The 27,097-nt window shown below is 39.8% G+C and overlaps 1 protein-coding gene across 4 annotated transcripts in view; it reads right to left on the bottom strand.

Annotated features, from left to right (window-relative positions):
- Positions 1-982: 982 nt before the first annotated feature.
- Positions 983-27,097, bottom strand: part of st8sia5 (ST8 alpha-N-acetyl-neuraminide alpha-2,8-sialyltransferase 5) — a 67,831-nt gene continuing 41,716 nt past the window's right edge. For all 4 annotated transcript variants that reach the window (XM_008103518.2, XM_008103520.2, XM_003214504.3 and 1 more), the window contains 6 exons: positions 24,541-24,633; positions 19,069-19,155; positions 18,097-18,241; positions 13,196-13,308; positions 8,288-8,380; positions 983-7,503 (listed from right to left, as the gene is read on the bottom strand). In XM_008103518.2, coding sequence (XP_008101725.1) covers positions 7,035-7,503; positions 8,288-8,380; positions 13,196-13,308; positions 18,097-18,241; positions 19,069-19,155; positions 24,541-24,633 — 1,000 coding nt within the window. In that variant the 3' untranslated portion in view covers positions 983-7,034. The remainder of the gene's footprint in view (positions 7,504-8,287; positions 8,381-13,195; positions 13,309-18,096; positions 18,242-19,068; positions 19,156-24,540; positions 24,634-27,097) is intronic.

Here is a 27,097-nt window from a genome sequence, read left to right as displayed (position 1 = left end):
TATGAAATCCAGGAACATATTTCCCATGGGTATGGGAAGCCTACTCTATTTTTAAGAAACCAGACATAACTTCCATTTCCCTATCTATAGGGTTATGACAATACAAGACTTCCAAGAATGTGCATTTTTCAAAATTCTGTGCTGCAATTCCCAGGTTTACAAGTGCATACTCATATGGATATATCAGATAATATTTGCATAAAATGTATGTATTGTGAAAATTTCTACAATTCTTGATATAATGGAGAAAATTACTTATATAGCCACTGCAGCAAGAATTACAGTAGAGATACTGGAAAACTCAAGAAATCCCTACAAACGAAGAGTGGCTAGACAAACTTGATGAAATTCATGACATGGATAGATTAACTTTCCTATTGAAGGAAAGTAACGGTAAACCACTAAAGAGAACAGATTGGAAGACATATGAAGAATATAGAAAGAAGGCAAAGGACTTAATATAGTAAAAAGGAGTTCCCGAGGACAGAAAATAAGGAAAGACCAGAAAAGATTATTCGTATTTGAAATGAAAACATGAAGAGCAAAGAATGGAAGATCGAAAATTACCCCTTATTCCATTTTTTCTTTTTTTCTTTTCTTTTTTTTATCTTTTTTTCCTTTTCGTCTTTCTTTTTTGTCTTGTTTTGTTTATGCTTTCAAATTAGTTTTTTTTTAATCTTTATCCCAATACCCTATCTTGGATTTTTTTTCTTCTTTTTTAATTATGTATTCTACTTTTAAAAATTCTGAATAAAAATTATTTTTTTTAAAAAGAGAAAATTGCATGTTGAAATGTAGACAATATTAAAGAATGTTGCATACAAAATGGAAGTGTTGGGCAATGGCACTTAAAAGCAAATGCAAATAGTAATTATTATTTTTAAAAAATAAGGTTAAATTCAATGTTTGTGTTGTATAATCGGCCCACTGCACCCAAGAGGACATAAACATGAACCCAGATATACAAAATCCTGCAACGTAGTTCCTTTTCTCCCAAATGGAACTGATAGAACTGGTTTATTTGTTAACACATTAAATTATCCTCCAAATACAATGACACAGTGAAGGATGAAAATACCCTGATTGCTGTTTTTAAAGTTATGGCTTACATCAACTTATAGGCTTTCTTTCTCCTCTTACAGTAAAGTTAAGAAAATATACATCAAAGTAATAAAACTATAAGGTCAACTATTTTAGCAAATGGTTAGTCAATGAGATCATCAAGAAACCAATAAAGTGCTCTTTCTTGTATCTAAGCGGGACCAAGAATATGATTCCTTTTCAACAATATATATTAAATAAATGTATATAGTCCGCCCCCCATGGTTACTGGGTTTAGGTGCACAGAACCCCCACAAGAGTGAAAAATCACAAATAATAAAATTGTTATTTGTTTTTACTTGAGATAACATTTCTCTAGGGATCTCTAGGTCATCCTGTGTGGTCCAGAGGAAGTTGATCGCAGAATTATACAGGAAGACCTAGAAATTCCTAGAGAAGGAATCTCTTCCAACATGAGCCTATGATTGGCTTTCAGCAGAAATTGACCATCAAGTCATGCTGGAGGACCTACAGATTCCTAAATAGAACAGTTTACCCACATTCACAAACAAAAGAATATGCAAAAATTAATTCTGCAAATGTGAAGGGTCTTCTGCACTTTAAGTTATGTTAATAGCAGAAGGTTAAGACAACCCTCAAAATAGGAAGGAACTGGTCTAATCAACGCTGTGGGGTATTCTTTCCTCCTTTACTTTTTCTTTAGGAAGGCCTGTAATGAATACAAGGAAATATATAATGAATGATACTTTTAAGACAAAGGGACCTCATCCCTGACTAATAATCATATGTAATAAATAAGGCGTAATGAGAAATCTAAAGTCGTTTTGTCCTCTTCTGGAGCCAGTGTAGTGTCATGGTTTTTGGTGGACCCTGAATTCCAGAGTATGAATCCCTGCTCAGCCAATGGAAACCCACTAGGTGGTTTTGGACAAGTTGAACTCTCTCGGACTCAAAAAATCCATATGAAGAAATATTGCCAGGAAATTACCATGATACGTCCACCTTAGGGTCATCATCATGTTTTCCAAAGTACTATGCATTATGCAATGTTCTGCCCATTCTTGTTTTTGAAAGATTGAGATTTCATTGAGTCATCAGAGGGCATTTGAATAATAAAATAATTCTACAATGAGTAAGAAGCTTCTCTTTTATCTTTAAAGTGAATACTAAATTCTTGCCAGTCAAGAATTTGACTAGGAATAGAGTCAAAGGAGATGGATCAATTAATCAGCCCTAAGAGATCAATGACTATGAGCATTTGGTGGCTCAAAGGGATTTTGAAGGCTTCAAAGCAGCTTGTACATGGAGGAGGTCTGGAGCTTGGAGAAGTTACCTTTTTGTGGTAAAGCTCACAGAATTCCCTAACCAACATGGCCTGTATCCATGCTAGTTTTGGCATTCTAGGAGTTGTCAAAACTAAACTTTTCTGAGTGCCTCCTCTGACTACCATATCCAAACTAGAAACATTCATCATCACCATCAACACCATCATTGCATGCCTTTCAAGTTGCTTCCAACCTAAAACAACAAGAGTTTGGGGAGCAAGATTTGTTTAGAAGGGGTTTGCCATTGTCTTCCTCTGAGGCTGAGAAAGTGAGACTTGCCTAAGGTCACCCAATGGGTTTCCATGGCCAAGATGGGATTCCAATCCTTGTTTCTTAGAGACTGAGTCCAGGAGTCAAACTACTGCATCATTTTGGCTCTCCATCATTATACTCTCTGTTCATTACTATATATCTGTCTTAATTTTAAGCCACTTGTAAGTCCTTCCATTTTATCCCCACAACCGCATGAGGTTGGTCAGGCTAAAAGCAACTAATTCAAAGTCAACACAATGAACTCCTTCTCTGATGGGGTGGTTGAACCTGGACATCCTTAATGCCAGAGTGACTATTATCCAATTCTCCCAGAAGTTAGGAAAGTAACAGCTTCTCCTACACCATCGTTCCTTGGTTCTGAGACCTGTCCTGTCAAAATTTGCAGCATCCTTGGAGCCAGACTCACCCCAGCAGATCAGGTAGATGATACCTCAATGGAGAAACAGATTCCATTGATAGAGTAGAGGATTTTAAAAATCATTTTTGTATGTTTTCCATGCATTGTGTTGTAGGTTCCCATGAATTGCATTCCAATTCTTGCATGACTGGGGGGCAAAAATGCCTGAAAATCATTCCATTTTAATATCTTTAGATCTTGGAAGTTTTTGATGGCCTGGCAGAGGTTTCAGGGGACTATGCCCACCTTGATGGAAATACGTGTTTCCTCTCTATCCAAACCCAAAGCATTGCAATTACTTCGCTATCAGAACTCAGAGCATGGGAAGAGTTGCACAGAGGGAGATATCCATGATAAGATTCTCTTCGTTGTAAGATCCCAATTTGGAATAGGCTAAATTAACACTATAATTCCAGAATGAGTTTCAAGTCTGTGGAATGTATTTCTGCCTATGATCAGACACCATTCCTTAAATGTTGCTTTAGTGGTTCCTGAGGGGTGAGGATTTGGGTTAATTGTTTTTTAGATCTCAGGATCAGTATTTTTTTTAAAAAAAAAAGTTGCACCAGCTACAATTTTCTCTTCTCAGCCAAGATGAAAGATACACAATCTCTCTGCATGCTGAAACTGACATAACTCCCTTCTTCCTCCCTCAGGTGTCCTCAGGGGAACGGATCAGGAAAGCAATGGAGCACAATAGTAAAACAAAATAGGAGGCAGATAGCTAAGGGTTTTGCATAGTCTGTTGGGTGAGTTAGTCATAAATAGTGCCTTCTGTCAGTTGATCAATGAATCTTCTCTGGGGCTAGATCTATACTGCCATATAATCCAGTTCAATGGAGTTAACCTGCATTATACAGCAGTGTAGCTCCAGCTTGGGTGAAGTTCAAACTTTAAAAGAACTGTCCAAGGTTCTGAAGCCTAACTGCCAAAAATAGGTCCAACAACTTGGATCATTTCTTGAATCTGTGGAGTTAAACCCAGAATGAATTCATTGACCACTGGAATGGAAGTCACCAGTGACAAAGCCAAGGAAAACTTGGCTATGCTTGTGCATAGGGAAGAGGCGAAACTTTATCAGGGTAAGCTTGATTCCCAATAGAGAAGAGAATCAGATGGAGATGGCTGTGCTTCCAAAATTTCTGATAAGAATGTGTCACATGACCCCTACCAGGAAAATAATGTGCTGGGTTGGAGGTCACTGTTGTAATTGGAGTCTGTTGTTCTTGACACAGGGTGAACTGTCTCTCATTAGGAGTTGCGGTTTATTATATATCTTTGTGCTAAATTTCTACTCTTCCACCCAATATTCCAGGGGATGGGATCCAGTTCTTTGACAGCTACTACTAAAGCCCAGAGCAAATTCATGGCCTCAGAAGATTCTTCTGAGAAAAACCACAATGAAGTGAGCATGGCAACTACAGAGTTCTTTGCATGAGTCAAAACTTGGGAAAACTTCTACAAAATTCTGCCTTCGCTCTTCCACCAAGGAGCGTTTCCACATTTCTAACGAATCCAGACTATTGATGGATTTGGACAGAGCTTAGAAAATCCTGCACCCAAGAAGGGATTTTGTTAGTTATAGTCTGCAAAATACTTTTCTAAGATCTACAGAGATATTCGCAGGTACACCTCAGCAAGTGAGAGTCCAAAAGTGGCAGGCTAAAACTTGGAGCCTCAAGCCATGGCTAATACCAAATGAGAGACTCTCTCCTGGGCACACAGAAAACTGGGCAATTTGGAAGGTGCTAAACAGACTGCACCCTGGCACTACAAGATGCAGAGCCAACCTTAAGAAATGGGGCTATAAAGTGGAGTCCACGACATGCGAGTGTGGAGAAGAGCAAACCACAGACCATCTATTACAATGCAGCCTGAGCCCTGCCACATGCACAAGGGAGGACCGTCTTATAGCAACACCAGAAGCACTCCAAGTGGCCAACTACTGGTCAAAGGACATTTAGTATAATGCCAAGTTTTTTTAAAAAATGTGTTTTTAAATACATTATAACTGTACCCTCAATTTGCTCCTGACATGATAAATAAAATAGTCTGCTAAAGTCACTTTCCCAAGCTCTAGATCTGAATTGTTTATGAACAAGAAATTCATGTGCCATGCCATGCCTTTTGGTAGAACTTTGGCAAATGTGATCCAAAAGAATGATTCTGCCAGTGGCAAATTAATGCAGGAATATGGTTTTTGCATGGACAAATGTTCCCATCCCCACAATCTACACTCACAACTTTAATTTTCCATTAAAAAAATAATCTTATTTGCTACATAAAGGAAAACGTTGGTGCCAAGGTACTTTTAGATTCCTTGAAATTACAGGCATATGTCAGTTCACAAAGTACAGCCAGTCTTCCACGTTTACTGGGTTTAGGGTCACAGAACCCCCTTGAAAGAGGAAAACTGCAAATCAAAAAATATACTATTTTTTTAAAAAAAACTGACAGAAAACCTATCTAGGAATCTTTAGATCCTTCAACAAGAGACTATGACCAAGCAGAAGTTGACGACAAAATTTCATTGGAGGAGTTACAAATATCTAGAGAAGGGTTTTTCTGGGAATCTCTAGATCCTTCAGCACAACTTTGTGGTCAACTTGGAGTTGAACATGACCATAGAACTGCACAGAAAAACAGATTTCTTGAGAAACTATCTTAATTAAATCCATGAATGGTCAAATCCATGTAAGTCAAACCCGCAAATGCAGAGGGCCGACTGTTCTTGACCATGACAGAAAATTTGGTACGTGGGGCAGAAACAACATAAGGGTAATCCAGACTGATTCATAAAACCTCAAAGTCCCAGATTCTGTTCCTGTTCTTCCTGGTTTTATTTTTAAGATCCATACATGGTACTAACTCAGATAGGGAGAGGGGAACGAGAGCAAAATCTGGGATTTTTTCCAATCAGTCTGGATGTGCCCATGGAAAAGATAAGAATTGGGTTCTGCACCACAAGACAGAAGAGCAGTGTTTTAAAATATATATTCTTCATTAACAGTGGTGCATGTAGGAAATTAGGATGGAAGTCAATGGACCTCATGGCATGTTATACAAAAACAATGTCCCTCACAGTATTTGGTGCATCACCTGATAAATCATACAGGCATGAATACCACAGTCTAAGAACAGCAAGCCTAGGTCCTGTCCTTTGCTGAGGACACTCAGGTTTGGTGCTTCATGGAGCTAGATTAATGGCTCACTACAATGATGTGCTGTGTCTCTATAACTTCTAGCTGAATGTGCTTGTTGATTCCCTATGAGTTCTAGGACAGTATGTGGATTTCTCCCAATCAGGCCTGCACAATTTATAGCCTGTGAGGTCTTTTTTGGCCTTCAGATCCCAGAATTCCTGACCACTGGAAATGCTGTCTAGGGCTTCTGGAGTTGCAAACACCTGGAGGTCCACAAGTTGTGCAGGCCTGCTCTAAAAGAGCTTCACCCAAATGGCAAAAACCCTATGGCACTTTCTTCCTGAACTAATGTCCTTGAGATGTGTTAGTCTACAACTCCCATCCCCGGCCTTTCTTGGCTGAAGATGATGGAGCTGCACTCCAATGTATATGGAGGGGACCAGGACAAGGCTTGCTAATGCCTACACAAGTGACTAGTAAGGGAAGGTGCTGGAAACACCAGCTCTCAAGAAAGGCTAAAAGCCACCGAAGAACTGTACATTTTCAACCACTATTGCATAAATCTCAATATATTAAAGTTCTGCTGCATTGAATGTCCTGGACTAATTCACACAGTCATGACTATTTCCCCCCCTCTGGAACATGGTAACTTAAACTTTACCATGGGGGCACATTTGAAAGATGACAACATTGGAAGGAGACAAAAACCACTTCGTGGAGATTGTTTGTGCCTCAAAAACAACCACATGGATTGGTTCCAAAGGCTCAGAGGTCCTCTTCTGTCCTCTTCCTTCTTGTTTATGTAGCACAAGAACTATCATACAGCTGCTCCCATCAACAGCAATTGCAGGCATCCGTGTGAACCCTCAAAATCCCTTTGCTGTGCATATGGAGAAAGTTGAAGATTTCTGAAGGCATGGCGTGGAATCCCGGGCGAGGTTTGACGTTGTCGTAGTAATGATGGGTTATATATATCCCTGAGGGGTTCATGGGGAAAGCCCAGAATCCAAAAAGGTGCACTTCTTCGCACAGCTCCAACGCTGCCGTCACAAGGATCAGGCCGGTGCTGATGCGCTTGGCCCGCACCCCTTGATTCAGCCAATAGCGCGAGAGGTTGATGAGATACTGCGGGTGGAAAAAGTAGACAGACTGCTGGGATTCAAAGTCATCCAAGGCGTACCGGACCCGGATGGAGACATCTGTGTTGCGAGTGTTGTAGAAGGCCGGAAGCAGCACGGAGGCATTTTCATATGTTTGCAGGACATTAAAAAAGGGCTTCCTCCACTTCTCTAGTTTGTGGAACCTGATGATGGAGCAGAAAAGAGAAAATAATTACAAAAGAACAACTCCTTCCCCACAAAACTCTGCCGCTTGCATCCTCAACCAGCCGGCCACCCCTCCCCGCAGCTGCGCATCATTGCCAAATTGAGGCATGCTAGCAGCAGAGTTTTGTGGGGAAGGAGTTGCCAAGCTCATTCATCACTATGATAAGTGCCTAGATTTGAATGGCGACTATGCTGAGAAGTGGTATTTGGGTGTGGCTTTCAACTGCATATGGTAAATGTTTTATCCTATACTTTGTTCATTTTTAATTCCAAAACGTAATCTACTTTCTGGATAACCCTCGTATATATCATAGGTATAGGGGCCTTACTGTACCTATTTGAACCTGTTCTCACTTTGTCCAACCATGGGAAGCTCACACACAAATGTGAACAGAATAGCACCCTTTCATGTATGTTCCCCTTACAACTGGTATTTTAAGGCAGACTCCCTCTGAAACTGGAGGTTAGGCATAGATTTCATGACTACAGGGGATGGCACTGCTATTGTGAGGTTCGGAGACCGTAAGACAGAATGGGTGGAGTTACATTTGGAACATTTCTTGCTGAACAAAGAAAAGGATAAAATAAGGCCTATTTTGAACCTTTTTTCCTTTGATAAGAACACTCAAATTATTCTGATTTCCAGTTGCTATGAAATTACTGAGATGAGAGCAGCAGCACCAGAATTAATAATAAAGCATGGTCTCTCCTTTTCAGAAAGGAGAAGTGTGGGCAAAAGTAGGCACCGGGCGAACAACTGACCTTTCGGTAATTATGCTGGGATTAACTGTCACAATGTCAGTCTTTACTCCAACGTCAGCAATGTATTTTTCTGAGATGGGAGGCAAATTACACCTGAAGACAAAGAACAGAACAGAACAACAAACAGGTTATTTATATGTCTCTTGTTACCAAGGAGTTTGGTAAGTTTCGGCTTGCCTTCATTTTATCAGAAGGACCCCGTGAGACTAAAACAAAGGAAAAGAAACTATGATTCACCTAAAAAAGGACTTATTCACCCAGGTTTTTCTGGTTCAAATTCAGTATATAAAGCACTTTGGCTACTTTTGCATAGTGAATGGGCCATAAATGAGCAACAAAAGTAGAACATGTATATTGGGATTCTGATAAATGACCCAAGAGTAGTCCACATGATGGCAAAAGCCATGGCTTCATGGTAGAGCAAATGTTTTCCATGCAAGAAGTCCCCAGTCCCAATTCTTTTCAGATCACACCAGATCCATGGCTTTTGGTGCTACTACTTCCAGAATCTCCACCCAGCACTGCTGCTGCATAGATACAACATTGGTTGGGATTTAGAAATATTTCTGTTTTGATAATCTAAAGTATATGTCACATTACAAAGGATAATGAACACATTATATCTTCTGAAACATATGACAGACTGAGTGTGGCTTATTCAAAATGCTCGGACCCAGAAGCATTTGGATTTTGGAATATCTCTCTGTGCATATATGTACATAATGAGATATCTTGGAGATCTGATTCAGGTCTAAACATGAAATTCCTTTGTTTTGTATATACTTATAACCTAAAGGTAATCTTATATACAATGTTTTTAATGATATAACCTATGTAAGTAGGTTCATATGCATTGAACCACTATCTCAGCTACCCATGTGAACAATTTCAGACCTCGTAGTATTTCAGGTTTCCAAATAAGAGATAAACAACCATTTAAAAATTATTATAAAATATAGAACATACGAATGTGAGAAGAGCTCTGTTGGGTCAGACAATACACTTGTTCTTCTCTCACAGTGGCCAGCCATGAAAACATATAAATAAGATGCAAATACAACAGCAAATTCCTATTCATCTTCTCCAGAAAATGCATCTATTCTTGTCTATACTGTGTCATCCTATGACAGTCGTTCTCAATCTGGGGTCCCCAGATGTTTTTGGCCTACAACTCCCAGAAATCTCAGCCAGTTTACCAGCTGTTAGGATTACTGGGAGTTGAAGGCCAAAAACATCTGGGGACCCCAGGTTGAGAACCACTGTCCTATGATGTCCCAATTCCTATGATTTTCTCACCATGGAGAAGCCATATTAGTAGAAATCCTTGGCTAAATGGACCTTGTATACCTTCTCTAGTGGATGGTTAGTTTTTAGTAAATGTTTTAAAGAACTTTTCAGCTGTTTTTCAGTGGGAAATGGTGCAACATTTCAGATCTTGCTAGACTGCACTCCCAGCAACCCTAGCTTACATAGGCAATGGTGAGGAATGTTGGGAGCTGCAGTGCAGCGTCTGGAAGCCCACATAATGTCCACTTCTGGTCCAGACAAATCTCCATAGTTGGTTCACTGTGGTGAGTAATTAGTAGAATGAGTAGTAAGGGAAAACATTGCTTATGATTACTATGAATACTTAGGATTTCTTTCAGGGTAGTCAGCCCTCCATATCCACAAATTCTTTATCCATGGATTCCACCATCCATGGCTTGAACAATAAGGGATGCCATTTTATTATATTGTATATAATGCAATATAATGTGGTGGCACAGTGTGTTAAAGCGCTGAGCTGCTGAACTTGCAGACCGAAAGGTCCCAGGTTCAAATCCTGCTGAACTTGCAGACCGAAAGGTCCCAGGTTCAAATCCTGATGAACTTGCAGACCGAAAGGTCCCAGGTTCAAATCCTGATGAACTTGCAGACCGAAAGGTCCCAGGTTCAAATCCTACTGAACTTGCAGACTGAAAGGTCCCAGGTTCAAATCCTGCTGAACTTGCAGACCGAAAGGTCCCAGGTTCAAATCCTGATGAACTTGCAGACCGAAAGGTCCCAGGTTCAAATCCCGGGAGTGGAATGAGCGCCCGCTGTTAGCCCGAGCTCCTGCCAACCTAGCAGTTCGAAAAAATTGAAATGTGAGTAGATCAATAGGTACTGCTCCAGCAGGAATGTAATGGCACTCCATGCAGTCATGCCAGCCACATGACCTTGGAGATGTCTATGGACAACGCCGGCTCTTCGGTTTTGAAATGGAATGGAGATGAGCACCAACCCCCAGAGTCAGTCACGACTGGACTTAATGTCAGGGGAAAACCTTTAGCTTAACCAGCCTAATTCCATTTGAGCATCAATAGATTTTGAAATCCATGGGAATTCCTGGAAGCAAAACGCAGTGGATACTGTGGACCCACTGCATTTCCTTTTTAAAAATTAATAAAATAAAATTAGGCTTGACTGAACAAGACATGTCCCATGAACACTTGCCTAATCCCAGCTGAGCTCTGTGCTTTTAACATCTGGACTCTAGGTGGAGCCAAGCAGCTGGTAGAGCAAACTTTCTGCCTTCAGTGGAATGAAACTCAGTGCAAAGTAGAGCTTTAGCATCATCAAGCATGCATCACATTTTTCTTGTAGCTGCACAACGCAGATGAATGTAAGCAAAGGTGGTCAATCTGACCCTCAAGAAAAATTATCTGCTCTTACTGATGAAGTTTTACTCCAGATCAAGCTTTTTCTCCCTCTAACTTATCATTGTCTCATATGGACTCCTTAGGTTTACCAGCTCAAACTGAAATACTGCCTTCTGTTCATGTAATGGCAAACCAGTTAACTATGGGAAGCTCACAGAGATGGCATGAATACAGTGTCACAATCCTGGACTTCCAATGGCAGTGGCTTGTTTCCAAATTGGTGGAGCAGAGAATTCATTTGGAGTTTGAGGACCTATGGGAGGGCAGGTCGAGCACCTTGGACAGCTCCAAGGATGAAACTTGTAGGGATGCTGCAGAAGCAACCAGCCACCATTGCAGGCTTCTGAAGCCGGCACCTTCCAGATATATTTCAGTTCTGCTCTTATTATCCTTAATCATTGGCCATGATGTCTTGGATGATGGGCACTACAGTGTAACATATTTTGAAACTGGCAGATTGGAAAAGACTTGGTCTTGGTAGTGGGTTCCCTGTGGTCCCAAAGCAAAGAGGCTTTTGGTATTGTTCTTTAACTGAAAATGTAATCAAATGAACTTAGCAACTTACACTTGCAAACCATACACTCTGTGACTGAGCTATGACCCCCCCCCCTTCCCATTATTTATTTTTAAAATCATTTTGAAAGGTAGCAAACAGACAAAACAACATGCAAAGGAATCTTGTCGCACCTTAAAGGCTAACTGAGAGAACAAAGTTGCTACTAACTTTATTCTCTCAGTTAGTCTCTAAGGTGCAACAAGATCACTTTGCATGCTGATTTTCCAGACTAACACCATTAGGTCCTGGAGATAAAGCAATTTAAACCATTAAAATGATTCCAAATGAAAAATGCAAATGAGATAAAATCTCAATCCTCTGATAATGCACCAAAAATCACTGTTCCAAGGCTGGTGTTGTGTAGTGGTTTGAGCATTGGACTACAACTTTGGGGACCAAACTTCAAATCCATGCTCGGCCATGAAAATCCACTGGGCTAATTTGGGCAAGCCACATGCTCTAAGACTCAAAGGAAGGCAAAGACAATTGCTCCTTACAAATGAATCTTACTAAGAAAACTTCATGATAAGTTTGCTTTAGAGACACCGTAAGTTGAAAACAGTTTGAAGACATACAAGAACAAGAAGGCTGAAACCTTGTAGTTCTCCATGAGTTCCTTAAGGAAAAGAAGTGAGTCCTATCATCTCCAAAGTTGCCGTGTAACTGATTGATAGTCTGATCCATTGATTTTAGATCATCAGCTTCAGATCTGCTTCACTTCATGAAACATTATATGACATTAAAAGCATCAGACTATGCACAACTGGTGGCTGGTATCGTCTGTACCATCACTACCAAACTCACTGTAAACAATTCTCCCACTTATCTGGATCTGTGATGAAAACATTTTGGAATTCCTACAAAATATATACAGTCAGCTTACATTCAGCCTCCCTGGGATAAAGAAATCAACAGCAGAAGCTTAACCTCTGGCATTCGTACTGAGGAGCAGCTTGTTCTTGTTTCAAAGGCAATAAAATCAACACTGCTTCCAATTTTTCAGCCTTTGAACTTTTGTTTATCAGAAATCTCTGATGAGCCAACTATTTGGGAGATAACAGAGTGTGGTTGTAATAGTCATCCACTGAAAATAAAATCTGGCCCTCGGAGAGAATACCAATTTGGGGGTGAAAGGGTGTCAGTGCCAAATGGCTGATCTTTCAAGCAAATTAAAGTGGAGGCAAACAACCCATATGTAGTTGGTTTCTCAAAGTGAGTGTTGACTAAGAGTCTGAGACCAGGGTTCAAATCTCCACTTGATAATGGAAAGCCACTGGATGACTGACGGAGTGCAACTTGTCTCAAAGCAAGGCAAAATTGTTGCTAAGAAAACCTTGGAACAGGTTTGGCTTAAGGATGACATACTTCAGAAACACTGTGAGGACACCAATTCGTCCATGAGTTATTGTGTTGATCTGAATTTTGACCCATCAATTAACACTTAGACATAGCTTAATTAGCACATATATGTTTGTTGATGTTGTTGTTGTGTGCCTTCAGGCTATTTCCAACTTTCAGCAACCCAAAGGCAAACCCATCACAGGGTTTTCCGAGACTGAGAATGTGTGATGCCCAGGAAATCCATGTGCAAAGCTGAAGCACTGGAACACTCATTGGTCATTCTTGACTATCATTTAGGTGTACAGAAAGACATTGTGCTGAGACAATTACCGGAACACAAAATCCGCACTGTCAATCTCCCGTCCACATCGGCTGTTCTTCAGAATCCCTCCATTTCCAACCACGGCACATTTTTTAAACTGGGAACGAGAGTATGGCATCTCCTATGGCAAAATGGGACAAACCAGATAGTTAATACTGGCAACATGTCTAACGCATATCTTACAGGGATATGAATGATTAAGGCCATGGGTCATATGTGGTTCCTGGCCTTCTGGACACCCGTCAACACTTTTTAAAACATTTTTTTTAACCAAAACAGATTCTATTTTGACCCAGAAATGCTCCCCTTGCCTCCCAAAGATATCTAGAACTAACTTTCAGGTGCCAAAAATGCCTTCCCTGAGATAGTTATTTCAGAAATACATGGTGGGAAAAGATGAGGATTTTTGCTACCGTGCATTAGGATATCTTAAAAACTAACATATTTTATTTGGCATAAGATGTATGCATCTCTGAAATTCGCTTCTCCCCACAATTGTGTATGCTATTTTATCCAGGAAATTAATAGATTCTTTGTTGTTGTTTTTACAAAAATCTTGAAAGACTCTGCAATAGTGGGTTGAGCATTTGCAGATAAGACTAGTCAATTTCAGTCTCCAGTTTTTAACATTGTATGCTTCATGTTGATTTTAATGATTGTTTTTTTACTGATGTTGATGTTTTTATTGGGTTAATTGCTTTGTTATTGATATTTGAGTGTTGTATCGGGCAAGGCCCCATGTAAGCCGCCCCGAGTCCCTTCAGGGGTATAAAAATAAAGTTATTATTATTATTATTATTATTATTATTATTATTATTATTATTCAATTGTTTTACAAAGTTTTTGCTTGTGTGATTTTAACTGACTTGTTTTCATAATTGTATATTTCATTCTATTTTAATATTTATATTTTGTAGGTTTAAAGGTATTGTTTTTAAGGTTGTGAGCTGCTTTGGATCTAAATCAAGAGGGGAAAGTGAGATATATTATTATTCTCTAGGCACTGCTAGATCCTCCAGCACAATTCGATAATCAACTTCCATAGGAACTTGACTATAGAATTGCATCGGAGGACCAAGAAATACTTAGAAAAGTGTTATCTTACTGTAAAAACAAATGACAGGGTAATATATCACCCTTTGCCCTCATAAACATTGAAGGTCAGCTCTATTTCAATGTGCATGTTATGAACCACTGTGAAAAAATTATTTGTTGCTTCTCAGTTTGAAAGGGGTGCACTGTGGTTTGTACCAAACCGTTATATAAGGGAGGATAATTGTGCCCTACAAGTCAATTCTGAATCATTTCATGCACAAAAATATTAATTTGGAGTAGCTCCAATTGCAAAAAAGGGACCAAGCTCAGCAGCATCACGCAGGCTTTGCAAATGTCAAGTCTCCAGCTTTAATCTCTGGCATATATAGTGTTGCGGAGCTGGGAAAGTCCTCTGGCAGAGACCTTGGAGAGCTGCTGACAGCGTTGGATGGAGATGGATGAATGGTCTGAGTCAGGAGCTCCTTATAACTGCTGGCAATGGAGAGACCTGCTTATATAAGCATGCAAACGCAGCCATTAATGCATGCATAGTTTATGAGCAACTTTACAACTGGAAAACAAAAATACACCCAAAGGAAGGAAGTGATGTGAAATAGATTTATTTATTTATTTTTTAAAAATGTTTATTTATAGGACACATTGCCCATCAGCACTCATCAAGGCAGCCATCCTGAAACGGCTAATGAACAGTCTGCTCAGTCTGATTTTGGAATGACTAGACTAAAGGCCGTTGGCATGAAAATGGGAGCTGACATATGAATCACACGCATGTTGAACTTTTTTATCATTTCTGCTTATTAACCAAGACTAGGCTTGCTGTACCCTGAGCAAACCATATCTGTGAGTGGAAAAGAGTCCGACAACCACTTTGCCAAATGCCCAGCTGCAAAGTAGGTCCATCAGTGCAGTTTCTGACCCTTCACAACACTCCCTTTCTATTTTCTAAATTCACCAGAACTAATGCAATGTCACTTCTGGTTTCCATTTGGGATTATTTTCATTGTTCTTTGTGCATGGGGTAAAGATTGCACCTTCTTTGGAATGGGCAGGTTAAATTGTTGCATTGCTATGTTTGGAGAAATGTTTCAGGCAAAAGCAGCCCCAAAATTAGTGCAGGCAAAACATTAATTACCAGCATTTGATAGATCATGGATATAGGGCATAATGTTTACATGCAGCCTATTAACAACAACTCTCTGCACCTCTCCTGGAGTACAGCAAGAGAGAACAGGCTAGTTTGAGTGGCATTTTAGTCACATTTTATTCTTTAACTAGAGTATTTAAAATTTTATCTCTATTAGATATCTCAAGAGTGATTCTTGAGAGAAAAAATACAAGATAAAAATCCAATAACACATGGGAAGAAGAAGAAGAAGAAGAAGAAGAAGAAGAAGAAGAAGAAGAAAAAGAAGGAAGAAAGAAGAAGAAGAAGAAGAAGAAGAAGAAGAAGAAGAAGAGGAAGAAGAAGAAGAAGAGGAAGAAGAAGAAGAAGAAGAGGAGGAGGAAGAAGAAGAAGAAGAAAAACAACAACTCAGCCCTTATCAGGACCTCAAGATCAAACTGCAAAGGCTCAGGCATAAACCAGTACAGGTGGTCCCAGTGGTAATTGGCACACTGGGTGCCGTGCCAAAAGATCTCAGCCGGCATTTGGAAACAATAGACATTGACAAAATCACAATCTGTCAACTGCAAAAGGCCACCTTACTGGGATCTGCACGCATCATCCAAAAATACATCACACAGTCCTAAACACTTGGGAAGTGTTCGATTTGTGATTTTGTGATACAAAATCCAGCATATATATATCTCATTTGCTGTGTCATACTATGTTTTTATGTCGATGATGATAATAATAATAATATAAAACTTTATTTGTATTCCACCCTATCTCCCCAGGGGGACTCAGGGCAGATTCCAACACACAACGGCAAACATTCAATGCCTCTTTAAAAACAAACAAATACCGACATAAAATCCCAGAAAAACCCATACATGAAAAACCCCACATATAAAAATACGTTAAAACCTCACATCAAATTTAACCTAACATCAATGAATTAAATCTAACATTAATAAATTGAATTAAACATAGTAAAACAAAAATTATATGATAACTTAAGAGTCTGCACAAACATCTACATGAATCTACAGAGCCAACTAAAGTTCACAAAGTTGTGTGTTTTAGTTGTGTGACCAATGATGGTAACTGACATGAACTAACAGAGCCCAGATATAAAATAGTTCTCAACCAGGGGCCCGATGGTGATCTCTCAGCCCAAAAACAGACCAGCAGCCAGTGCAACTGCCGCAACATGGGAATGGATGTTTCCCTGTTTCTTTCTGATATCCTATTTAGAGCTTGGACATGTTACATTTTGGGCTACAACTCCCAAAACCTCCAACATAGCATCCCTAAACATTCCAAGGGACTTGTCCAAATTCTCCATCTATCGTACATGCTCCCATAGCTCAATGGTACTATAGCTGGAGTTCATTGCAGAAACATTTTTTGACTATGTCTCTCAGAAACCCCCATTCTGGCTCTGGTGGGAGGAAGATACTGGGAGTTGTGGTCTAAAAATATAACTTTCCCAAGCTCTCTGACTGGTGGCTGGTGGACCTCTCCATGTCAGTGCAATTGTGAATCCACTTTAGAATATAGTCCAGACTTTAAAGCAGCTATTCCCATGTGCCAACCCTATTTCCCAACTAGGCTCAATATGTTGGAGGGCTTCTTTAAAGTTCTGAATAAAACTCAGAACAGTTTTACCTCCCACTGACACAGGAGCACCTTCTGCGATGCTAGTATAACTGGAGTTCATAGATTATCCTCTGAATACATGGTGAGGAATAATGAGGTATGTGATTGGGGCACTTTATTATTGTTAATACATTTTTGGCAGCACACAGTGATCATCAACCACTATCCTATTTTCATAGCTGCATCCCAGTCATTTTCCACATGATGCAACAGGCTAAATATAGGTCATACTGGCTGCCACCTTCTACACAGGAAAGTGGGAACAAAGAAATAGCTCATGTGTCTGATCAGGACAGTTATGGAAAAGGTCGTTGCAATGTGTGGATATCAAATTTGGACAGCAAAGAAGGCCAGCGGGTTAACTCGACTCATTTGAGATGTGATACTGAAAGAGAGTTCTCAGCATACCATAGACCACCATGGGCCCAAATGCAAAACAAGCTCTGATTCTTACCAGAAGCTCAAATGACTAAATGAAGTTACATAACTAAGTAAATATCATGTAATAGAGCCCCTGGTGGTGCAATGGATTAAACTCTTGTGCCGGCAGGATTGCTGAATTGAAGGTTGGGTTCTTGACCTGAAGGTTGCCGGTTCGAATCCGGGAAGAGCACGGATGAGCTCCTTCTTTCAGTTCCAGCTTCCCATGCGGGGACATGAGAGAAGCCTCCCACAAAGATGGAAAAACATTAAAACATCCGGGCGTGCCCTGGGCAACCTCCTTGCAGACAGCCAATTCTCTCACACCAGAAGCAACTTGCAGTTTCTCAAGTCACTCATGACATGAAAAAAATGTAATGGCACAACTCATTGGGGGGGGGGGGGAAATGATAATGCTCACTCAAGTGGAAGGCAGTAGGAAAAGAGGAAGGTGCACAACAGGTGGGCTGATTCTATCAAGGAAGTTACAGTGCTGAGTTTGGAAGACTTTAAATAACAGGACCTCTTTGAGCTCTCATTCATAGAGTTGCCATAAGTCAAAGACAACTTGATGGCACAAAACAGCAACTACATAAACAACAACAGCAATTGCAATGTGCAAGAAAGCAATTGTTGTAAAGAAATGGCCATAAGCACACTTGAGTACCACACCTGTGGAAACATTCTGAATGTTTCTTGGTTGACGTGGAAGATCCCGCTTGTATCCACCTCGTATTTCAGTTTTGTCCCCAAGGGAGTGTTCTTCTGAGTGGTGAACAGGAAGGCTGGGGCATTACAGCACCTAAGCAATGTAGCTCTGGGGAGAGATCAAGTCACAAGAATCAAATGCAGTTCTGTTGCAAATGTAAACCCAACAAGAGATACCTTCTCCAACATTCCCCTCTCCAACCGAGGCTCCAAAATGCCTTCAGCCTTGAGATTTTCCCATCCAATTCAGTGGAGGAAAGAGATCCATATGTATGTTCACAGAATTTGGGAAAGTTTCTTCTTCTTCTTTTAGACTGCAATTCCTAGAATTATGGCCATAATGGCTGGATCAATTTTGGAATCTGTAATTTATAAAAAGATGAAACTTTCCAAAGCCCTGTATATTCCTAATCACACATTCCTTTCTCTCTTCCTTTGAAGTGAATGGGGCTACTCATGTGCTCAAAAGATGTCCTGGATGCAGAACTGTAAATTAGGGCAACAAGCTTTTTAAATGCACTGCCTTTGGAGACCTTATGTAAAGCTTTTAAGATTTTACCCAACAACCTTCAAGGAAAGAGCAACAAACTGGAACACATCCAGAAGAGAGTGGTTAAGATGAAACAAGGTGCCAAATCTCATGATGAAAAGGCTGAAGGAGCTGTGCATCTTCACATGTGGGGAAGAGGTCATAAGGAGGCAATCTGAGAACCCTCTTCAAATATCTGTAAGGCTGTCATAGAGGATGGAGCAAACGCATTCTCTGTAGTTGCAATGAGTGAGACCTGAACCCACAGGGCCATTCTGATGGGATGGAGTGTTATGAATGCTTTCCCTAAACTTGTAATCCACCAAACTGCAAAAACCATTCTTAGTTCATTTGCATCAACATCTACTTGGTTTACAGTGTTTTCTGATGTTTCAGTAATCACTTACTTGAAGATGTTGGCTTGGGTGATATTCATCTCCCATTTGCACATCTGAAGGTTCTTCCACCTTTCAAACAATTCCGTCTGCTTCACCCTAAAAAATAGAAAAAGAGGAGGGCCTTTAAATTCCAAAATGACTTGGGATCTTGATATATGATGAGGGAGGGAGCCTTTCTCCCTATACAGGATGTGCCTAGACCAGTGGTTCTCAACCAGTGGGCCACGAGAATGAAAAACCAGTCTGCAAACCTCCTTCCTCTTTATTTTATTTTATTTCTGCTCCTTTCCACAGAGCTACCCATTGCATTGGATAGACCATATCAGCTCTAGATTATTAAATATGGTTTTATGTGGATGAGCAGATGGCAACTAGTGGATGGTATATGTTCTGTATCAGAAACTAGAGCTGGTGTGGCCTATCCAATGTAATTTTCTGAATCAGCACTCCAAATAACCAAACCGAATCTAAAGTTGAGCAAAAACTGATTTGTAATCATTTTGGTACTCATGTTGGAGAGTGATCCCTGGTCAAAGTGGTTCCTGATCAAAAAAAGGTTGGGAACCACTGCTATAGGCAGAGATATGCTTGAAGAATTTTCTTTTGTGTACCAACAGTGAAATAAGTAATACACGTGATAAGAACGTGGGAGTGGGTTTTCTCACATGTGGCACCCCAGTTGTGACATCATCATCATATCATCATAACAGGCAATAACTTGGCACTATGATTGTCTTCCTTAGGTAGAGTCTTGGTGGTGGGTCCATAAGTGACTGTAGAGACCTATTCTGGATCTATATGGTCTTTCGCATTGAGTATATACAGCTGTGGCTTGTCCTCCCCTTGGAGGTCCAACTGGCACCAAGACTGGTTTCATTTGAGTGAAAACCTAGCTGTTCTCCAAAGCCTGTGAGGTCTACAGTTTGAAACTCCATTATACAGCAGTATGGATGGGACCATAGCCTCACTGATCTAACTCAAATGCTAAGTTTTACATTATTGTAATCTTTTAAAACTTGGTAACTATGCTCAACATGCTTTCTGTTGCTGTTGCATTGTTATTGTGTGCCTTCAAATCACTTCTAGTGTATGGAGGCCCTAAGATGAACCTATCACTGAGTTTTCTTGGCAAGATTTGTTCAAAGGCAAGTATTTGCCTTTGCCTTTCTCTGAAGCTAAGAGAATGTAACTTGCCCAAGAAGTATTCATGGCCAAGTATGGATTCCTGGTCTACCAAAAACCTAGGCATTTTGAGTAATCACAATTATCATCATCATTACAATTATACTCCTCGACCTTTTGTATTGGTCGCACTACTCCTGATTACTTCATATTAATTCAGGTCTCCTCCCAACCCAATGTGATCTTAATTGAATCTGGTGCACTTTATCTATTTCTGAATTTGCAACTCATAATGTGCACTTTGCTTATCCATTTTTGCAACCTCATTGGTTTTAATTCGATGTCTTAATACTGTGTTTCTGTTTTTTTCCCCAGGTTATTGTGTATGTATTATTACTGATTTTTGTTCTGTATTTTGATGTTTTGTATTTTGTTATTGTTATTATATACTTGTATACTTCTTCTACAAAGGGAGTCTTTCTGGACCTTTAAATTAAACTCTGTATTCCCCAAAAGGCTGAATGATAGGTTTGATTTCACCTGTTATCTTTAGTGAATAGAATATTTCAGTTCACCATGCAAGCCATAGGGCACTTGCAACTTTGAGAAAAAACACAGAGCCCTGCAAGAGTCACGACGTGTAAGTCAATTGTATTTTTGTAAATTCTTTTATGTACTAGATTAAGAATTGGAAAATATATGGGGTGTTTATACATATCTATTTTGGTATAACTATCATAGTTACTATCAGTATGTACCTATGTTTATGTTTAGAAATTGACTACATTGAAAGCCCTTGAACTAAAGCAGGACCAAGCAAGTCATTAAGATTAAAGAGACAGCAATACATCCACAACATACCATAGAAGATCTGAGAATCACAGTAAGAAGAAAAATATCATACATCAAAAGACTGTTTAAAATCTCACATAAATATCAACAACCTGAAGAAGGACTTCCCGAAACGAGGCAGTGTACCCGGGATTACTTGTTGTTGCATAGTTTTGTCCATATACACACAACAGCTGTGGACTGTTTTCCGTTGAGTTTGATGTATGCTTTACTTTATATGTTACACAGTAAGGTCGTATAATTGTATATATACCATATTTGTGGACTGTTTTCGGTTGGAGGTTTATGTGTGTTTTGCTTTATATGTTTCATAATAAGATAGTACCCAGTTGGGACTGTAAAGAAAATACTCTATATACTAGCATACCACAATACACACGTTAAAACCTACATGAGAGCATATACATTTAAGTTGTTGTTTTTCCATATATATATATACCATTCCTATAGCATTTGATATAGATATCTGGGCCCTATCGAAAATCTGAGACATCTCAGGGCAAAACTAATGAAAGTGTGAAACGTGACCTCATTCTCAGAGGACAGAACTACTCTCGTGGTAAGGGTGATGATTTATTTCACACCCTCCATGCATCAACATGAAAGGTATTTTGTTTGAACTAACAAGTGTCCACTAATGGAATAATAACAATGTATTAAATATCATTAAACTTTGTATTATGTATATAATTTTATAATTTTATAATGAATATAATTTTCAGATAAATGGTTACAAATGACAATCAAACTGTTGCATTCACAGTATGATGAATGGCAGTTGCATTCACAGTGTAGTAAACTTTCTTGTTTATTTTCTTGTTTCTTCATAAAAGATTAGTAGACCCCTGATCCACAACTGGTTTCGACTACCTATAGTCTTTGTCTGGTGGTTGGGTTTTTGTTATTTAGTTCAAACAATTCAAGAATGTACTCAATGAACCATAAGGTCTTTCTTAGATAATCATGGAACAAAGTGTTCTGTTTCAAAGCAATGATACTCTGCATTCAGGTTTTATTCTACCAGTTGTGGATCGGGGTCTACTCATCTTTTATGAAGAAACAAGCAAATAAACAAGAAAGTTATTGTACATAATATAAAGTTTAATTAAATTTAATACATTGTTATTTTTCCATTAGTGGACACTTGTTAGTTCAAGCCCTTGGGAATCCATTTTTTTCTCATAGGCATTTTGTTTGTCCATAAACAGCAGCCTTCTGACATTGAAGTCACCTTAAAGAAACTTTGGAAGGGCCAGCTGATCTCTAAACCACCTGACAGTCTGTCTTTAAATATACATCAGCCCTTAGTGTTGCGCAAAGAAAGGAGGGCACCCCAGATCTATAAGGAAATTATCTCTTTCTAAAGAGGGCACACTATATTAGAAAACCATTAGCTTGATATGTCCTTTGTACATTTGCCTATAACCTTGTCTTTCATGCAACACAGTTCTTTTCCCCAATGGCTCTTCTGCAGCAAAGGGGTTTAATATTTAAAAGTGGTGTGACCTGTGATTTTCCGCCCATAAGCCATTCTTAAAGAACTAGGTCATTCTGTGCTTTAGACCAGAACAGCATGAGAAAGTGGGCATCTCCCAAGGCGGAGCATAGCAAAAAAGGTGCATAGGGTATGGAGGTAGGGAGAAATGGGTTGTGGAAGGGAAGCGAGAAAAGCCAGGAAAGCACAGCAATGCGTCAAACAAGGGCGCATCACAGTAAGCGGGTGATGTGTCAGACATGATGATTCAGCATCTTGAATGCACTTTGATCTACCGTATATTATACATGAGGAGTTAGAGATTCATAGAGAAATGTTCCCACTGAGAATCTCTACATAAGAGATGTCAAACCCATTGTCATCAAGGGCCATATCAGCCTTATGGTTGGTTGCCTTCAAAGCGGCACTGAATCCATGGATCCGGGCCGGGCTGTGGCGCAGCTGGCTAGTAACCAGCTGCAATAAATCACTACTGACCGAGAGGTCATGAGTTCAAAGCCAGGGTCGGGTTAAGCCCCCGACCATTAAATAGCCCGGCTTGCTGTTGACCTATGCAGCCCCGAAAGACAGTTGCACCTGTCAATTAGGGAAATTTAGGTACGCTTTATGTGGGAGGCTAATTTAACTAATTTACAACATCATAAAACTGCCAGCAAAACACGAGGAATGGAATGAGGAAGTACAGCCACTACTGGACAGTGAAGCAACAGCTCCCCCTGTGGCCGGAATCATGAAGCTGGAAAAAATGTTAAATGCCTCTGTGTCTGTCTATATATGTTGTTTGTCTGTTGGCATTGAATGTTTGCCATATATGTGTTCATTGTAATCCGCCCTGAGTCCCCTTCGGGGTGAGAAGGGCGGAATATAAATACTGTAAATAAATAATACAGAGGGCCAACTATAATTTTTTAACATAGTGGTCGGTGCTCTTTACTTTTTACCAAGTTTGGGTCCCCAAATGTTACTAAACAACGACTCCTATCACTTTTGATTATCCGCCGTGTGGACTGGGAATAATGGGAATTGCAGCCCAACAGCACTTGTAGATCTGAGGTTGTAGAAAGGTTAAAGGACATTTTAAAATCAGACCTCATATCCACAAGACTAGTATCTAAATTCAAACCCCACTATCCTGACTAAGAAGAACGAACTGCAGCCTTCCAGATGTTACTGTATCCCAACTCCCATCACCTCTAGTCATGATGAGGAATACAGGAGTTGCAGTCCAGCATCTGGAGGGACACATAAAATGGAGGGATGGATTCAGCCCGGGGACCATGAGTTTGACGTATGTGACTTAGGTCTTCCAGGACAACACTGATGGAAGTTGACCGTAGAATTGCACTGGAGGTCCTAGACAGAACCTATTAATCAAATCCATCAGTAACGTAATCTGCAAAAGTTAAACCCATCAATGTGAAGGGCTGTACTTATTAATGTGTCTGTACAGTACTGGCCTTTCATAACAGTCCCACACAAATATTTACAGGTTGGAATGTGTTGGTCTTCTTTTTTAATAATCTGGGATTTTCGGGGTTGTTGTATGTCTTTCGGGCTGTGTGGCCATGTTCCAGAAGTATTCCTTTATTGTATTTACCATCCTGATTGGATCTTCCATTGCAATTCTCTCCTAAAAATACTTTAAAATTTAGTATTCTAATCAGAACATGGAATATTTTGCAGATGAAAATTGAAACACAAATGGCCAAGAAAAATCAGGGTACGGTCAAGATGGAAAGTGATAGAGAGAAATGCTGCAGCAGTTTCCTTTTGCCTGAGTCTACTGGGAAGGACAAGATCCCACCTTCTCCTCTCCTCTGATCCAAGTGAATTTCAACTTCTTCAACTTAGTTTGCATCAAGGGAATACCAGAAGCACCCCACTCCTCCCACTCACCTTGCAAACTGGTGGCCAGACACCAAAGTGGAGCTTTATGCCTAAGTGGGGATTCAAACCCAGTTCTGTCTGTCTGAAACCACAAAACACTCACAAAACTGAATGGCCCCACTTACATTGAGAGCACCTTCACATCAGTGATGCCCTTTCTCAGTTCCAGGCATTTTGAGGAGTTGAACTCTAAAGGGCCTTCATAAAAGTCAAAATACCTGAAAGAGAGGGAAAGGGAGAAAAAATGTAATCACAACTTGCCAATTTATGAAATAAACACAACCATTTTGTTATCAGATTCCTAGACAACTGTCGATCTATTCAACTGATCCATCTCTATCTATCTATCTATCTATCTATCTATCTATCTATCTATCTATCTATCTATCTATCTATCGCTATCTTTCTATCTTACCTGGATGGAAAGAATCATGCACTAGTTATCTACACAGCATCTACAAGTATGCACCAAAAGTTATTTTTGGGAACTATAAACCTCAAAGCCTCCCAGGCAACATGGGCATTTCCAAACATTTTGATATGCACACCTAGAAGCACAAGGAACTGAGAAGAATTTTCTAAACCTCTTGCATGTTCAGCATGTCACAGTTCAAATCTTGGCAAAGAGCAACGTCCCACTTTTACCACCCTCCTCCCATCGATGGTAGATTACATCAATCCCTGTTTGCTTAATAAGACGCCCTTATTAATACAGCAAGAACCTCATATTCATGGAGGATACATTTGGACAGTCCATGGTTACAAGAATAAACCATTAAATTACCTGACTACCAGTCCCAGTTATTCTGAAGGACCTAAAGATTATAGAGATGTATCTTCTCTTAGGACTACACTGAGTCCTCCAGCACGATGTCTAAGATAACTTCTGGAGGAATCATACTTAACAAATTCGTAGAGAGGCCATATTTTTTCATTCACTGAGTGAAAATGTGGAAATGGGTTCTGCAGTTATGGAGGTCTTACTGTACTAGGCTAGATCTTAATTTGTTATGTGACTTCAAGTCATTTCCAACTTACAAGGATCCTTAGGTGAGGATATCATGGTTTCTCTCAATAGTAGTATATTAATACAAAGCTGGAGAAGTTTAGATCTGTCTTTGATACTGTTATGGTGTATTATCCTTCTTGATTTTCCTTTATTTTCTCTGCACATAACTTGCAAAAGTTACTTGTTTGGATTGCAGCTTGAAAAATTCAGCGTTATGGTTAGTTCCCTTACAAATCCCAACTTGTTCTGTTTATGGGTCTTAAATCCTATCCTTGCAAATAGGTTCAGTACTTTGGAAAAGGCCATTAAAGTTCAAATTAAAATTTGGAGCAGATGCACCATCCCAGTAAGACTAAAAGTTCCATAGAATATGACTATGGTTGGATCTACATTGTGAAATAATGCAGTTTGGAACTAAATTATGTGATCAGGGTAGAGTAGAATGATATAATGCAGTTCAATGCAGTTAAACTAAATTATATGGGTCTATACTAGCCATGGGCAAACCAGGTGTTTTGGACTTCAATTCCCACAATTCCTAACAGCCTACCGGCTGTTAGGAATTGTGGGAGTTGTAGTCCAAAACACCTGGAGGGGCCAAGTTTGCCCATGCCTGGTATATCCTGACTATATAATGCATTTCCAGACTGAATTATATCACAACTAGCTGTGCCCGGCCACGCGTTGCTGTGGCTAATGGGAATGCTTTGTTGGCCAGGTGGAATAGCAGTGAATAGCCTTGCAGCCTCAAAGCCTGGCCATTTTCTTCTTATGGGAATCCTTGTTTGATGAGCTGGAATACAAAGGAATAGACTTGCTGCTTGGAAGGCTGGATTATATGGCAGTCAAGATAATCCAGTTCAAAGCAGATAATATAAGATTCTAAATGGGTTATATAGCTGTGTGGAAAGGCCTTGAGTCTACACTGCCATATAATCCAGTGCAAATTAGATAATCTGTGGAAGAAGCCTAAGTGAGGCCTAACTGTGCCTGTCCCCTGGGCTGAGTAGGTTGCTAGGAGACCAAGTGGGCAGAGATTAGCTCTCTAAACTGGCAGCAATTGGATAAAAACAATTATTGCTCTCCCTCTAAATAGGACTTTATTTTTCTTTTCTTTTTGTTGTATCAACCTAGTGGCATGGATGATGGGTTGTGTTGTCAAATTTCGAGGTTGGGGGCCTGTAGTTTTGTTGTTTTGTTGGTCGCCGTGATGCCATCACTCATTTATATATATATATAGATGTAGATCTAGTCTATATCTTGAGGGTGACTTGAGATTTCGAAACAACTCCTGGAAGATAAAAAGCCATGAAGTTATAAACCCATGACCACAGGGGAAAGTAGACAGACAACCATGAAGACAGAATAATACACCTTCATGACTGTCATGGCATGGATGTGCTGCTTGCATTTCCCAAATTTGTGGTGGTGGGAAAACAAACAATCCAACATTTCAGCGGCTCATCTGCCATATAGGAATCCGGCAGACGAGAGGGAAACTTGGCTTATGAAGAGTTTCCAGGAGTGAAAGAAACAGAGAAGGATAAAGCCAGGGCTAGTAGCCAAATTGATAAGAAGAGTGTAACAGTTTTTAAGGTACCCTGCAGTCTTTCCATTGGTTGTTTCCTGTTTGCCCAGATAAATGGCTCATAAAACAAGCAAACAAAAGAAGC

Source organism: Anolis carolinensis, chromosome 2 (genome assembly GCF_035594765.1).
Source record: "Anolis carolinensis isolate JA03-04 chromosome 2, rAnoCar3.1.pri, whole genome shotgun sequence".
Taxonomy (NCBI): Eukaryota; Metazoa; Chordata; class Lepidosauria; order Squamata; family Dactyloidae; genus Anolis; species Anolis carolinensis.
The sequence above is the reverse complement of the archived record's forward strand: the minus strand, read 5'-3'. Positions and strand labels throughout refer to the sequence as shown.